The sequence below is a fragment of the Pituophis catenifer genome, unplaced genomic scaffold (genome assembly GCF_029215685.1).
Source record: "Pituophis catenifer annectens isolate HBS135680 unplaced genomic scaffold, rPitCat1.0.hap2 SCAF_1, whole genome shotgun sequence".
In the NCBI taxonomy this organism is placed as follows: domain Eukaryota; kingdom Metazoa; phylum Chordata; class Lepidosauria; order Squamata; family Colubridae; genus Pituophis; species Pituophis catenifer.
In genome coordinates this window covers 338,852,575-338,869,276 of record NW_027256881.1, presented here as the reverse complement: position 1 = coordinate 338,869,276, position 16,702 = coordinate 338,852,575, and the positions used below count along the sequence as shown (strand labels likewise).

At 45.3% G+C, this 16,702-nt stretch overlaps 1 protein-coding gene across 1 annotated transcript in view; it reads left to right on the top strand.

Annotated features, from left to right (window-relative positions):
* The window catches only part of PIP5K1C (phosphatidylinositol-4-phosphate 5-kinase type 1 gamma), a 78,434-nt gene extending 67,396 nt beyond the window's left edge, over positions 1-11,038 (top strand). Inside the window, exons 16-18 of the mRNA XM_070931850.1 lie at positions 152-287; positions 8,791-8,874; positions 10,628-11,038. Of these exons, the coding sequence (XP_070787951.1) occupies positions 152-287; positions 8,791-8,874; positions 10,628-10,630 (223 nt within the window). The 3' untranslated portion in view covers positions 10,631-11,038. The remainder of the gene's footprint in view (positions 1-151; positions 288-8,790; positions 8,875-10,627) is intronic.
* Positions 11,039-16,702: the final 5,664 nt, after the last annotated feature.

The following is a 16,702-nucleotide window of genomic DNA, read 5'->3' as shown; positions in this document are numbered from 1 at the left end:
CCCAGAGCCAATTCAGACAAGTGGTCTTGGCTCCTTCCGAGGTGGGATCTTATGCTTTTTTGAGGGTTGTCTGAAGATACTCGGCAGGAGTGCCGAGCACAAAGTCCGAACTGCCACAGCCTCCATCTTCACCCATCTATCTTCTTTGCAGAGAGGCAGCGTCCTTAGCGTGCGCCACCATGCTGTCGGCGGCAGCGGCGGCGGAGGTCGAGACAGCAAGCCAGGCCTCCGAACCTGCCAGCCAAGCGTCGGATGAAGAGGAGCTCCCGATCCCAGATATCTATTTTGTAAGCCCCCTTTTCGTTTTTGTGCACAAAGCTGCGGTTGGTTTGGCTCTTCTCTCCTTCCTTCCGCTGCTTTTCCGCTTCACTTGCTCCACCCTTCCCTTCTGAAGACTTAAAGCAAACCAACACACCCGCACCAAGGTACCGTCTTGTCTTGTCACCCTGATGCACATTTACCCCTTTGCATTCACGCTCTTTTTCTGCCAGGTTGTCAGAGAAACCAACTGGGAAAGTCTCTTGTCAGAAAATCTCGAGATTCCCTTGAAATAAGTAGAAATGTGTCCCGCTGGGCTTCTCCACGGCTTCCAGGCGCATATGTGAATGGTCGTCTTTCCTTTCCCTGCAGGCAGGAACATGTTCAGAGGAGGAAATCTAGGGAGGCAGAGCAGGGAGTAAGTGAGCCAAGGAGTGTGTGTGTGTGCACAACCATGCTGTGCTAGCTTCTGTGTGCAAAAACCTCAAAATTGTGTCAAGAAGATCTCCATCTTTCCCAGAATCCAATGTTTGTTAAGTCTCCTTTGAAGTCAAGCGTGAGTCTCTTGGCTAAAAGAAAATGTGGTGGATTTCAGCAGGAACGTTTTTCTTAACACAAACTCGTCTAACCTTTGATTGAAGCCAGTGTACAGGTAGTCCTCAACTTACGACCACAATTGAGCCTAACATTTCTGCTGTTAAGCAAGAGAGTTGTTAAGTGAGTTTTGCTCCATCTTATGAGCTGCTTTGCTAGAGTTAAGCTAATCACTGCAGTTGTTAAGTAAATCATGCGGTTGTTAGTCGAATCTGGCTCTTCCTCCCCCCCCCCCCCCAACATATTGACTTTGCTTGACAGAAGCCAGCTTGGGAAGGTTACAAATGGTGATCACATGACCCTGGGATAGCGTAATTGTCATAAATACATGTCAGTTTCCAAGCATCCAAATTTTGATTACATCACCATGGAGATGCTGCGACGGTCATGTGAAAACCGGTCATAAGTCACTGTTTTCAGTGCTGTTGTAACTTTGAACAGCCACTAAATGAATAGTTGTAAGTCAAGGACTACCTGTATCCCCAAGACGTAGCTGTGTCCAGCTGCTCGAAGACAACTTGGAAGGAGGAGTCCATCTCTTCCACAACTGCTCTTTTTAACAGAATATTCTTCTACTGTCCTCCTGCAGTCTCTCTTCCATAAACCTTCTTTCCTGCACCCTGAACCAGCAAACAGCCAGTCGTTTTTGCCTTGTAAATATCAGTGTTTCTCAACCTTGAGAGCTTTAACTTGTGCGGACTTCAATTCCCAGAATTCCTCAGCCAGCATGGGGGTTGCTGGGAGTTGAAGTCCACATAAATTAAAGCTCTCAAGTTTCTTGAGAAACGTTGTCCTGTGTAGCATCCCTTTAAAGATGTTGCAGAGTGAAGTTGCCTCTTTTCCCCACAATTCAGGCATAAATCCGGATGACCTCTAGAGGGTCACACAGAGACGCAGAAACATCTTTGCTGCCATCAGCTGCAGTCTGTCCTCAGCATTCCTATAGAGTTGCTCTTTCTATGATTTCATTTTAGTCAAAAAATTTATATGGCTGCCCAACTCACTCACAGTGACTCTGAGCAGCTTTACAGAAATAAGTCCCGATACGAAACCCAATAAACCCTTCCCCCCGCAACAATCATCAAGCCACTTGACGGGCTCCATATCACCCTGGAGTCTCCAGGCCCTCTGGCGAAACCATGTATTCAGGGCTTTTTGAAAGTGTGTCAAGGTGGGAGCTAATCTTACCTCCATAGGGATGATGTTCCACAGGGAGGGAGCCACCACGGAGAAAGGCCCTTCTTGGTCTCACAAGATCAGGAATGGGCAACTATGCCCCCCCCTTACAGTCTGTGGACTTCAACTCCTAGAATTCTGGGAGTTGAAGCCCACTGGTTGTAAAGGGGCCGTATTTTGTCTACTCCTGCCCAAATGGTTCTCCTTAGGAGAGGTGACTCATAACATACCCTGTCTCTCCGCTCTGGTAGATCAGATAGATATAAGGGGGAAAAGACAGTCCTTCAAATAACGGGGCCCCATTATGGTTAAAGCCATCGTAAGGGGGCCACAGGGGCTGCAGCACCCACCCACCATCTTCCTTAAACAGACCCTCAACCTTTTGCCTTAATTCTGGATAAAGATCCCTCTCTGCCTCTTCCCGCTTGACTTCCTCCCTTTTTTTGTCACTTCTCCACTTCTCCCACCAGCCTGCAGGAAGAATTGCCTTGTGAAGGATGGTTTGCGTTGCGTTTCAAGTGCATGTGAATTGGAAATGCACGTGAAGAAGCTTTGCATTTGACTTTCTTTGAGGCGTGTTAGTTCTCTCATTCTCTCTTCCCAGATCTGACTGAGCGTTTTGATTTCTTACATGCGGAGTTTCCCATATGTGCTTTAAAAGGCAAAATCTGTAACCAAATGCAAACAAGGCTGATTTAACCCGAAGGTAGACACAAGGCTGATTTAAGTAGCCTAACCTAATGTGTTACGTTTGCATTACCGACTCTGTTAATCCTGAGAAGGCAACCCCCTGTCTGAACTGATTATTATAACTGAATGCCTTACATCAGGAGTGCCAAACTCACATTGTCACGGCAGCGTCACGAGACATATCGGGACTTTTCCCCCCTTTGCTAAACCGGGCGGGGGCATGGCCAGCATGTAACGCATCTGCCCACGGGCCGCGAGTTTGATAGCCCTGCCTTACATTTAATCCTTGACTTACAACTGTTCATTTAGTGACTATTCAAAGTTATAAGAGCACCGAAAAAAAGGGACTTAATGGCCGGTCTTTGCGTTTAATGACCATCATAGCATTCCCATGGTCAGTCACATGATCAATAATTTGGGTGCTTGGCAACTGGCATGTATTTATGATGGTTGCAGCATCCTGGAATCATGTGATCACCATTCATGACTTACCCAGCTGGCTTCTGGTGAGCAGAGTCAATGGGAGAATAGCTGGATTTGCTTAACGAATTAATGAATTCACTTAACAGTTTAACAACCGTGGCAAAACAGAATGTAAAATTGGGCACAACTCTCTGAACAACTTGCTCAGCAACAGAAATTTTGGTCCCAATTATGGTCGTACGTCGAGGACTACTTGTACAGTATTCAGTTTTGGAGCAGTGGCTACGCAAGTTCACGCTTCGGTTTCACGCACCAACCTGTTAAAATTAGGTTATACGTTGATATTTCAAAGGCCAGAGCAGAAGTGAAGCATGGTAAATATTAATAACTGTAGGCAGTGAATAATTGTCCACTTTTCGCATGTGCACGTCTCCCCTTGTTTGCGCCTAGCGGTCATGGATTTGCTGTGTCAATCAAGCGAGTCGGAGCTTGCTTATTTCCGTTCTCTGGTTCTGCCCCCACTGGACCATTGTTTCTTTGTCCCTGGGAAGACAGAACTCAACATAGCAGGACCAGAAAGTCCTTTGCAAATGATTAATAGCATGACTTCACCCAGACCTTAGAAAAGCTTGCAGAATGCATAGTATTTTGGCCCTCTGTTTGTATCCATGGAAAGAAAGCCCGAGGAAGCCCGTGGCAGCAGAAACATATTATTTTCTTCCATGGCAGCCGAGTTCTCACAACACCCATCTCTTTCAAAGCATGTTTTCTTCACTGGGTCCCCCCCCCACCCCCCATGCTTGTGCACGCTTACCTTTTCCACCGACATGGTCATTTCTTATCTTTGGTTCATCCTTTCTCCTCTCCTTCCTTTTTCTTTCTTCCGCCCGCCTCCTTCCCTTCTCATTCGCCTTTGGATGTGCCCTGTCTAGTTCACAGAAGGAAGGTACTGGATTTTCTCTCCCCGCCTGCGCAGGCTCCGAACCGCCTCGGTTTCCTCTGGGGACGTAAGTGATTTTGCTAGTAGAAAAGGCGGCTCCATCCCAATTTTGAAATGCCAGCTTGGGGGCGAGGCATCTGGGCTCCTGCCGTGCCGGTGATGGCGAACCTTTTTGACTCGGCGTGTCAAATATTTGGAAAATGTCTAACTTGACTTTGCTGGTGTATCACCCCCCCCTACCTCTGAACAAAAGAGAAGCAAATCTTTATCTCCCCACCTATCTAAGCTACCCCGAACAGTGGCACTCAGTGACAGCACCAAGACTGGGCCTGGAGGAGAAGCCTGGGCTGCAACTTCAGCCCTTAGTGCCACAGCTGCCACTCAAAAAGTCTGCCTTGCAGCGTTCCCCAGGATGTACAAGACTTGGGGAATGGTGTGGTTACCTCTGCAGCCCAGCGGTCCCCAAATTCCGCTGTGTACCGTCTACCTTCAGGCCATGTCCTCTTTCTGTTCACAGGCCCTTGTGGCCTATAGGAGGCTGCTCTGGGTCGCACAAGGCTTGTGTTCTTGAAGCAGCATGAGAGAATGCTCTTCCACTGCCTCCGCAGCCGGTAAAAACACACCTCGTTCTTGCATGATTTTCACAGGCTGCGCAAGAACACACCCCGTTCTTGCACGACCTCCAAAAATCACGGGAGGGCAGAATGTGCTCTCAAGAACAGCTGTTGCCAGGTATTGTTGAAGACTGGTGTGTTACAAAACCTTCTTAGGCAGCCCAAGTCCTACTCCGCATTCGCACTGTAGTCTCCTGGCCAATGTAACATCGCCACACTAAAACGTTGTGGCGTGTCACTTTTGACACAGTTGTTGTGGGTTCGCCATCATTGTGCTAGGCTCACTTGGCACAGGCCACTGTCAGCTGAGCAGAAGAAGAATCTTAGGCTCTTCCTCTGCTTTAAAAAAAGGAAATTGCTTTGAGGCCCCCAGCTTTCCTGTTTTCATGAGACACATTTGAGCTTTCTTAATAACGGCATGATTTAGGGGTTATTCTGCTCTGCACTAGGATTTTTTTTCCAATCTGGAAACAGTTTAAATAAATAGATATTAAATTCACAGCCAGCAAGGATGGCAACAGCCATTCCTAATCCATAACTTACTCTTTCAGTGCCACTGATCTTCCTTGCTCTTAACATAACCAAGGTTGGGTCTTCGGTGTTACCTTACACAGGTATCAAGCCACCTTTGCTAACCTGGGTTTTTTCTCCTTCCAGGTGTGTTAATTTTCAGGGCCCAAATGTCAGCAAGCCTGATACAAATGTAATACACCCTGCTGGCAAGAAGAGAAATCTTGAATAGTATGTAAAAAAAAAATAGCCTTCAGTGTTAGAGTCATGGTAGCACAGTGGTTAGAATGCAGTACTGCAGGCTAATTTTGCTGACTGCCAGCAGTTTGATTCTGACCGGCTCAAGGTTGACTCAGCCTTCCATCCTTCTGAGGTGGGTAAAATGGGGACCCAGATTGTTGGCGGCAATTATGCTGACTCTGTAAACCGCTTAGAGAGGGCTGTTCAAGCACTGTGCTATTGCTATTAGAGGAGGGTGGCTTTTTAAAAAGAGGACGAGGAAAGATTTGATTTTATACCTCCCCCTTTGGCAATTCAAAGTTCTCTCTCCTCCATTGTGGTGTTGTAGGTAGAAGAAGCTCTGTGTTCCCCCTGGCTTGCCTGCTAGGCCTCCTCGGTTGTTCCGTTGAGGTAGGACATGCTGCGCAAACAAGGTATGGGCAGGGACCGTGGCCATTCACTAGCCATGGCCTGGGTTTTTCCTTCCCAGCATTCTTGGAGTTCCCCAAAGCAGCCTTTGCATTTTCGACTTCCTTTCGATGCCAGGGTTTAACGGCCCTCCTTCAAAAATTAGACATTTCTGGCTGGAATCCTGCATCCAGTTTTGGTCGCCACGAATAAAAAAATATGTGGAGACTCTGGAAAGCGTGCAGAGAAGAGCAACAAAGATGATTAGGGGATTGGAGGCTAAAACATAATGAAGAACGGTTGCACGGATTTGATACGTCTAGTCTAGTGAAAAGAAGGACTAGAGGAGACATGATAGCATTGTTCCAATATTTTAATAGATTGCCATAAAGAAGAGGGGGTCAATCTGTTCTCCAAAGCACCTGAGGGCAGGACAAGGAGCAATGGGCGGTAACTGATCAAGGAGAGAAGCAACCTAGAACGAAGGAGAAATGTCCTGACAGTTAGAACAATAAATTAGTGGAACAACTTGCCTCCATAAGTTGTAGGTTCTCTAACACTGGAGGTTTTCAAGAAGAGATTGGACAGCCATTTGTCTGAAATGGTATAGAGTTTCCTGCCTGATCTTGGGGTTGGACTAGGAGACCTCCAAGTTCTCTTCCAGCTCTGTTGTTTTATTATTTTTCAGTGTGGCACAAGACAGGATCCTGCAGTATCTTGCCAACCAGGCACAGGGCAGAATTTTCCCCTCTCAGGCGAGGGGGCTATCAGCTGTATCTCTGTGTGACGTCCTACCCCATTCATCTCTTAGATAAACAAAGGAGAGATAGGCACTTTTCTTGCACAACTTCATTGGATTGATCTTAGGACAATAGAGGTGGTCCTCGACTTACGACCACAATTAGACCCAAAATTTCTGTTGCTAAGCAAGGCAGCTGTTAAGTGTGTTGTGCCTCGTTTTACGACCTTTTTGCTAGGGTTGTTAAGCAAATCACTGCAATTGTTCAGTGAATCCTGGGTTGTTAAACAAAGAATTAAGCTAAATTCTAAACCTAGTTGAAATGTCATTTTTTTATTTTTTATTTTTAAATTTCGATTTATATGCCACCCTTCTCCGGAGACTCAGGGCGGCTTACAATGTGTTAAGCAATAGCCTTCATCCTTTTGTATATTTATACAAAGTCATCTTATTGCCCCCATAATCTGGGTCCTCAATTTACCTACCTTAGAAAGGATGGAAGGCTGAGTCAACCTTGAGCCTGGTGAGATTTGAACTTGCAGTAATTGCAGGCAGCAGATGTAAGTGGATGTTAATTAGTCTGCTGAGCCACCAGCATTGAAGTTTGCTTTCAATTTTAATTTCGGGAGAGGGAAGGAAGGAAAGTTGGCCATCAGGCTCCCTGAAAGATCACTGGATCTTCACAGCTGACTATGATAGATCCCAGTGCTGTGCCATAAAAAGCTTTAATAATTAGTTTTTGGCGTGGAAGCATTCAGGCTAGGATTAGGATTAGGACAGTGTAATCTTTACACTGTCTTTTGTACCTGCTTTACCTTCTGGCTCTTCTCCATAGCAGCCCCCACCTTACAATAATGCAAATGGGTGATTTTCAAGAATTTGAGGTACTTACAATTTGTTTATTTAAAAGTGTTTAAAAAATTCAACACTTTATAGAATTCTACATTTTCCAGGCAAGACCTTTGCAGCATTGATTAATCCACGTAAGCCAAAATTTTCTCAGGTGCAAAACAATACCCTAATCAAGGAACTGCGAGTTCCCAGTTTTGATCATGTGACCATGGGAATGGAATGGAATGGAATGGAATGGAATGGAATAGAATAGAATAGAATAGAATAGAATAGAATAGAATAGAATAGAATAGAATAGAATAGAATAGAATAGAATAGAATAGAATAGAATAGAATAGCAGAGTTGGAAGGTAACTTGGAGGTCATCTAGTCCAACCCCCTACTTAGGCAGGAAACCCTTCACCATTTCAGACAAATGGTTATCCAATCTCTTAAAAACTTCCAGTGTTGGAACATTTACAACTTCTGGAGGCAAGTTGTTCCTCCAGTTGTTTAACCAGTTAAAACTAGTTAATTGTTTTAACTGTCAGGAAATTTCTTCTTAGTTCTAGGTTGCTTCTCTCCTTGATTAGTTTCCATCTATTGCTTCCTGCCCTGCCCTGAGGTGCCTTGGAGAATTGGTTGATCCCCCTCTTCTTTATGGCAGTCCTTCAATATTGGAAGACTGCTATTATGTCTCCCCTAGTCCTTCTTTTTATTAAACTAGACATACCCAGTTCCTGCAACCGTTCTTCATATCTTTTTGGCCTCCAGTCCCCTAATCATCTTTGTTGCTCTTCTCTGCACTCTTTCTAGAGTCTCAACATCTTTTTTACATCGTGGCTACCAAAACTGGATGCAGTATTCCAAGTGTGGCCTTACCAAGGCATTATAAAGTGGTATTAACACTTCATGTGATCTTGATTCTATCCCTCTGTTTATGCATGGGGTTGTTGCGACTGTCATATTGCGAAGACTGGGTTGCAGGTCACTTTTTTTCAATGACATCGTAACTTTGAACGGTCCCTAAATGAACTGTTGTTAAGTCGAGGGCTACCTGTGTAAGTCGTAAGTGCATTGCTATTGAGAAGCTAAGTTTTAAGGGAACCAAACTCCTTCAACACAATGATTCTCACCTGAGCTGACCTTGATGGGTGCTTTGATAGGTAAGTGGGGGTGGGAAAGCATCGACTTCTGCGTGAAAGCTGAGCTCCGTCCTTGTGTTTCTTTTTTCTCTCTCCAATCATGTAGTTTTTCTCGTTGGTGTTGTAGCTTTCATCTCTCTCTTTTTCTCTCTTTCCCTTTTTTCCCCCCCTTTCCTCTTTTTATTTTTCTCTCCTCTCCGCCCTCTGCTGCTTTCTTTTGCTCTCTGCTTTGCTGTCCGCCAGCCGACAGACGAGAGGAGCTGGGTCTATTCTCCTCTCCACTATAACACTCAAATCCAGTCAGTCTCTGACGAAGAGAGTGATACAGTAAGTTGGTGTTCATGCCTGTTCGTTTTTTTTTTTCCGTTTTGTTTCGTTTTTAAGAAGGGAGCACAGTTGTTGCGTGGCCCATCCCTGTCAGAAAGTTGCACTGCCAGTTAATCCTGAGCGATCTTGGGAAGCTTCCTGCATCTGCAAGTGTATGCGCCTCAAAAAAACAGCGTCCTGGTTTCCACAAGTCTGCATTTCCTCCTAGACTCACTCAGAAAGGAATTGGAACGTGACTTGACATAAAGCAGCTGTAGAGACTTCAATGTCACAGTTGTCCAGACAACCCATTTTTTGTAGTTCTGAATAATAAAACAGAGGGCAGAGCAGGGGGCTTTCTGAGGGCACCCTCTATACCCTAGGGCAGTATTTCTCAAACTTGGTCACTTTTAAGATGTGTGGGCGTCAACCCTCAGAATTCCCCTGGCAGACATAGTGGCTGGGGATTCTGGGAGTTGAAGTCAACACATCTTAACGTTGCCAAGATTGAGCAACACTACCCTAGGGCACCCTGGTTCTTTCAGGAGTTTTAAAAGGCCAGTTCTGTCAGGACGTCTTCATACTGTGGACATCTTGAGGCCAACCCCACGTTGACTATCCAGTAGATCCCCATCTGTGCTAATATATCTAGACTGGTGGAGAAACGAGGCTGGTGTCTCAAGAAAGCCGTTCTCGGATTAACCAGAACCATGATGTCAGCAGATCCCAGCTTCCTTCATACCATCTTGAAGAGAACGGCCCGGTGCCTGCTCACTTGGGAAGAAAAAAAAAGACTCCTTTAAATTCTGGGGCAGAAACAGAATAAGTGAGAGCCACCGCGGTCTAGTGGTTAAGGCACCAAGCTAGAAACCAGGAGACAGTGAGTTCTAGTTCCGCCTTAGGCAGGAAAGCCAACCGGGTGACTTTTGACCAATTACCAGGAGACGGTGAGTTCTAGTTCTTAGGCACATGAAAGTGACTTTAAGCCAGTGCCTGTCTCTCAGCCCAACCCACCTCACAACATGGTTGTTGTGGGGGAAATTAGCTTTCTCCACATCTGCAGTAAATTATTACAGTATGCTGGCTGAGTCATCTCCTGGGGTCTTCCCGTGTGCAAGCCAATTCCAGAGTCTTCAGAGAGGGGCCGCATATAAATTGAATTAATTGAATTAAATTGAATTAAATTGAATTGAATTAAATTAAATTATTAAATTAAATTATTAAATTAAATTATTAAATTAAATTAAATTAAATTAAATTAAATTAAATTAAATTAAATTAAATTAAATTAAATTATTAAATTAATTAAAGGTTCAGAGAGAGACTAGATTTTCAGTTGCCACCTAAACCAGGGGTCTCCAACCTTGGCAACTTTTAAGACTTGTGAACTTCAACCTCCAGAATTGCTCAGCCAGCTTTGCTGGTTGAGGAACTCTGGGAGTTGAAGTCCACAAGTCTTAAAAGTTGCCAAAGTTGGAGACCCCTGGCCTAGATCCACCATAGGATAATGGCTGTTCTCCCTGCCTCTGCCTAATTCTATATTTGGACAGATACCCCACGAGTCCCACTTCCTTCCACAAGTCTTAAAGTTGCCGAGGTTGGAGACCCCTGACCTAAACCATGTCTATAATTGCTCATTATCTGTTTATATTTTCCAATTCTCAGCATAAATCCCGAGAGATTAAAAGCCACCCCTTTGGATTGGAACGTTCCTCTTAATGCTGTCCTCTCTTCCTTTTGTCTCCCTTCTCTTCCCCCCCCCACCCCCCTACAGTAACTTCTATGCAAAACTCCTCGAGAGAAACGTTCCTCCTGACGCCGTTTGCGGCATTCCCTTTTGATGTCCCTTGCAGCTTTTCGGAGGGAAAGGCGTGGAAGAATGTCGTGCATCAACGTCGGCTGTGCTTCAGCATCCCAGCGTTACCCGGAAAGACAAAGTGAAACCGCCCCCGAGTCCCATCTCCTTCCTCCCACCAACCTTTCTCCAAAACGTGTATATTAATACCTCTCCAAGCAGTTACCTACAAACTGATCTTGGCCCCAGAGACATCAGAGGTCGGAAGGAATTCGATCCTGGGTCGCCACCTCTCTCTCTTTCTCTCTCTCTCTCTCTCTCTATTTATTCCCAAAGTGCACTACTGTAGCTCTCTTATCTGTATGTGATACTGTGAACATTTTTTTTAAAAAAAATCATGTATTTATTTTGTTTCTCTTTGCACAAACAGCACGCTTGTGCTTTTGTTTTGGGTTTTTTTTCAAAAATAGTTTTATTGCACTTTTAGGGTGTTAGGGGAGAAGGCCTTGTTACAGATGTTGATGGCCTTTGGTGATGGAGATTAGAAGAAAGAAGCAGCCTTTGAACAGAAGGGGCAGCCGGGCAGGAGAGGCTGGCAGATCTGTGGAGCTGATTATAAGAGCGTCTATCAAATGCCATTTTGGGTTGATCACTCGGTGGCCCCCACTTCAGTTTGTTAGCAAGAAAAAATGGCTTCAATCCCAGCTGGCTCACGAAGATTTGAAACTTGGAACCTGCCCGAAGCTTCCTTGGTATCTATTGGAGTGGGGGTTTTCCTCCCAGTTGAATGTGCATCGTCCCTCACGCCTGCCATCTTTGTTGGAGAAGGTGGCCGAACCCAGCTCTGTTCCATGCGAAGCTATGCTTAGCAGCGTCTTCAGGTTAATTTTACGGCAGCCTCCTTTGGGCAGAGTACTGGATTTCTGGAAACCTCACATTGGAGGCTTCTTCCTGGCTTCTCTCCCTGCTGCGCCCAATGGAGAAGCTGGGTTGATTTAAGCCATAAGAGGCGCCAAGCTGCGAGGTCCTCAAGATTGGAGAGAAGCTCCCTGGGAAGGCTGGCAGGGGATAAAAAGCACGGTGAAGGCCCGTTTAGGAGGCCTTGGCAGCTTTTTAAGAAACTGGGCTCTGTTCTAAGGGCCACGAAGCAGCTCTCACTGAGGAGAAAAGCATCAGAGGACTTGCTTACAGCCCCTCAGGATCGCACTGTCGTCGTGCATGTCGCTGTTCTCAATACGGAGAGGACAAAAATGAACTCGGTTGTACCCAGAAAAGGCAGCAGAGAAACATCTATTCCATGCGGAATAAGCTGTTTCCTTTTGGGGAAGCGGCTGGGGGGAAAAATGGCGTCTTCCAGACCCGCAGCTGCTGGAGGACTTCCACAGCTGTAACAGTATTTTCTTTTTTGGATGGCACAAAATGGTCTCTGGTTTGTGGGTGGGTGGGACGTCTCTTAAATAGCAGCCTTTGGAGATGCAAGATAATCTCATGAGTGCAGTATTCAAGGCCAGCCAAGTCACTCTGTCCGCTCCAGCTGATGAGAGGCCCCAAAGCTGCTTTTTGTGGGGGGTGGGGAGTATTCAAATTTAAGTCGGTGCCTCTGTAAAGGCCCTCCTCTTGTAAAACGGAAGAGAGATCCGAAGGCAGCTTCCATCTTCCTGGTAATCCTACTGCGAGGTGAGAAACCTGAAATTCCTGTGATGTGCAGGTTATCCCTTCACCTCCTGGAAGTCCAAACCAAGCACCTCCTTGAAGTGCCGTCTTCTCATCGGTTGAAATTTTCTCCCTATAAAAGGGGAGAAGAAAGGAGCAGGTTTAAGAAGGTCTTGGGCAAGCAAGATAATGGCTAAGTGCTATCCAGTGTGTGTTAGGTTCTCATTCCATGACTGTGAGGAAACTGGGGAGATCCTTGCTTTCCGTCTAAGTTTTGGGGGTGTCCCCGTGCTGGAACTTCTCGACCTCTTATTAAACATTCCAGAACGCAACTGGAAACGACGTTCTTTAAAGTGACACTATAGTTTTAGGGCAGATTTTGAGAAAGTTTCTTTAGGCAGCTACAGGTAGAATGGTTTCTCTCTCAACGTTGCCCAGTGGACCTCTGGTTCTGGTTCTCTTCGAGTGCCCAAAGTGGCTTGCCTCCTCCTCAACCTTCTTATTTTCTCTCCTGGATTCCATTTCCAACCACCGTAATATCTTCTCCCCTCTCAAGGTGCCAGTTGTCAGGATGACACCTTTCTTTTCAGGCTGAGGTGGCACGGCCCTCATTCCTCCCCTGCTTGAACTTGCTCCCCGTGCAGGCTATGGACTCAGGGCAAGCTGCGGGCCAAGCTTTAGTCCTCCTTTGCAGACCAAGCCACAGTGTCTTCCATCTTTGGAGGAGGTGGGCTGATCCATCTGTCAGCAAAGCAGAGAGAAAAACGGCAGCTTTTCCTTTCCCCTACCTGGCACAAGGCACAATCAAGAGGCCCGTTCTTGTGGGTTTCGAAGATGGCATCAAATCTGGAGCATCCTGGTCAGGGACGGTCATTTTGGAGTTGGTTGCTCTTATGGTTGAAGGATGGCAATGGCATTTGACCCGTTGATTGGCCAGTTATTGACGATGCTTGCAAGATTCCTTGACGTGCATTGATTCCTTTGACTTGGGGATATCAAACAGTTGGCTTCGTCTTCTGTGATTGGCTGGTAGCCTAAAGGTAGGCAGAGCAAGAGAGATGGCCACCCTCTGCTGAACTCGGCCATGGATGAGGTTCCCTTCGTATAAGTGTGTCAGCTGTGGTTTTCAGCCAAGGTGACCAAAACGCCATCCTTGGGAAGCATCTTGTCCACGTCTTCCTCGCCCTGACCCCAGCAAGAAAGGCCGGCTGACAGCTTCCATCCTCTTCTTCCTCCTCTCGGTTTCTTCAATGGAGAGAAAAATCAGCGTTCGGACCACCAGATACTATTCTGAATGACTTTTGTCGATGTCTACATTAGACTTCCTGAGTGTGCATATATGCTATATATGTATATATATATACATATATATATATACTTACATATGTTTTTTTTCTTTTTCCTTTTTTTTTTTTTTTTTTGAAAAAGTATTTTTTTAAAAGAACATCTCCATGTTACATGCTTTATACACAGAATGTATAGGATTTAAGGATTGTGTTCAGGGGTGGGTGGGAAAGAGAACAGTTGAGTGATGTTTTCTTTTTCTTTTCTTTTTTTTTTTTTTTGCAAAGAAAGGTGTATTCCTTGGGTCACAAAATACTTCTTTGTTGGGGGAAGAATCTTGGCCTTCAAAATGTAAATTGTTGCATATTACAAAGTGGTGCAGCTGAAATGGCGTGTTTTTTTTTTTTTTTTTTTAATGTGAAACAAGGCACAATTTCCCTCATGCACATACACAAAGCAGAAATCTCTCTTCCCTCTCTCCCCGGCTCTCATCAATAGTTTTTCAAGTGAGTGATACATCAGGAAGGGGCCAAAAGTGGTTTGTTTCTCAAACCTGGCAACTATATGAGTTGTGGACTATAACTCCCAGAATTCGCAGCCAGCCATGCTGACTGGGGAATTCTGGGAGTTGAAGTCCACACATCCTAAAAAGGCCCAAAGTTGAGAAACCCTGGTCTAGATGGATGCCATCAATCTATTCCTTTCATAAGGACATTAAAAGGGGCAGGTGGGTGTCTTAATTGCTATTTTTAAAAGAAAAAAAAATCTGACTATATTCCCTTGCTGATGTTTTCTTTCCATCTCTTGATCTCTTGATCCTAAGCTCCTTAAGAATGCGTATTTTGCTCAAATTTGGGGTCCCGTTTCTCCCAAATCGGCCATGCCACATTTTTCTCCAGTGATAAACTTTCCTGGCTACCTTTATTCTTTTAGTGACCCAAGTGCAAGCAAACTGGTCAAAAACTGCCTCCTTTTTTTTTCTTGTTTATTGAGTGGTATTTGTCACTAATCTCACCATTATTTATACCTGTCCAACCTGTGCAATTTTAAGACTTGTGAACTTCAACTCCCAGAATTCCCCAGCCAAAGTTGCCGAGGTGGGACACCCCTGGTTTATACAGTGAACCGCATTCTTCATTTAAAGAAATGTCAGTGTTTTAAAATTTCTCTTGCCAGGCTGTAAGAAGGGGAGAATCCTTTAAAATTGAGATTTCTCTCTTGTCGGCCTTCATTTTCTCTTGCAGGAAGTGGGACTCGTGGGGTGTCTGTCCAAATACAGAATTAGGCAGAGGCAGAGAGAATAGCCATTATCCTATGGTGAATCTAGGCCGGGGGTCTCCAACCTTGGCAACTTTAAGACTTGTGGACTTCAACCCCCAGAGTTCCTCAGCCAGCAAAGATGGCTGAGGAACTCTGGGAGTTGAAGTCCACAAGCCTTAAAGTTGCCAAGGTTGGAGACCCCTGATCTAGGCCATTCTGAAGCTGATCTCTTTCTCACTCCAGTGGCTCCATTCAGACCCCATTCACACTCCCATCAAGTCACAATGGTTTCCTTTAAAGGCCAGGAGCCTTCCAGTTCCTCAGAGATCTGTGGGCACCTCACTGGTCACAACTACAGCCCCACATCCCACCCCTGACCCACTTTTCTAGGAGGAACCAGAAGATGTTGCATCTCAAGAATCTTCTGTCGGGATGAAGTACGGGGGGCAGGGGGGAGAGGAGCAAGGAGGAAGAGGGGCTCCTAGTTGGGTTTTTTTTTAATTTTTTTTTTTTTAAAAGGTGCTAAGATGGCTTCTTCCACCCTCAAAATGCAGGCATCTGCTCGTTCTTCCGATGGTGGCAGGGCAGCCATTTAGAGTTGTTTTAATGTAATTTTAATTGGGGACGGGAGGGAGATAACGGATCAGGGGGTTTGTTTTGATGTTTTCTGTTGATGTTTCTATTTTGTAAAGCGCTCGGTCTATACAAGGGTGACATTTTCTGTTCATAAATAAATAAATAAAGATGGCTTCTCTGCTGAGATTCCTCCCTTGGCCAGAGAGCAAGGGCCAGGCTGCCTTTGTAGAGATCCCCACCCCTCCCCTCTTTAAGGCCTTCTCCCTTCAGGCCCATAAAATGAGAAGGAAGGCCAGCAAGCAGGCTGAACCTGTGGCCCACCAGACTGTCCAGGAGGCAGGTTTTTCCCCGCTACAGGTAGTCCTCGACTTACAACGGTTCATTTAGTGACCAAAGTTGCAATGGCGCTGACAAAAGTGACTGAAGACCATTTTACAGATTAGATTAGAATTCTTTATTGGCCAAGTGTAATTAGACACACAAGGAATTTGCCTTTGGTGCATATGGTCTCAGTGTACAATAAAAAGAAAAGATACATTTGTCAAGAATCATAAGATACAACACTTAATGATAGTCCTAGGGTACAAATAAGCAATCGAATCATATTAGGAAACAATATAATCGTAAGGATACAGCAACAAGTTACAGTCATAAGTGGGAGGAGATGGGTGATAGGAACTATGAGAAGTTTAATAGTAATAGTAATGCAGACTTAGTGAATAGTTTGACAGTGTTGAGGGAATTATTTATTTAGCAGAGTGATGGCATTCGGGGGAAAGAACTGTCCTTGTGTCTAGTTCTGGTGTAACAGTGCTCTATTGCGTTGTTACACACTTAACTGTTGCAGCATCCCCATAGTCACATGTTCAAAATTAGGACGCTTGGCAACTGACTCCCTATTTATGACAGTTGCAATGGCCCAGGGTCATGTGATCACCTTTTGTGACCTGACAAGCAAAATCAGTGGGGAAGCCAGATTCACTTAACAACTGTGTTACTAACTTAGCAACTGCAGTGATTTACTTAACAACTCTGGCCAGAAAGGTCATAAAATGAGGTAAAATTCACTTAACAAATGTTTCACTTAGCAACAGAAGTGTTGGCCTCAATTGTAGTTGTAAGTTGAGGACTACCTGTAATCAGGAAAGTGTAAGACCCAAAGTATACCCACCCACTCAAAGGTTGGCGCTCTCCTGTATCCCAGTGGGTGCCGTTATGGCAACATTGAATTTGGACACCCCCAAACCTCCAGGGATCAGGAAATGGAGGCTCGCAATTTGG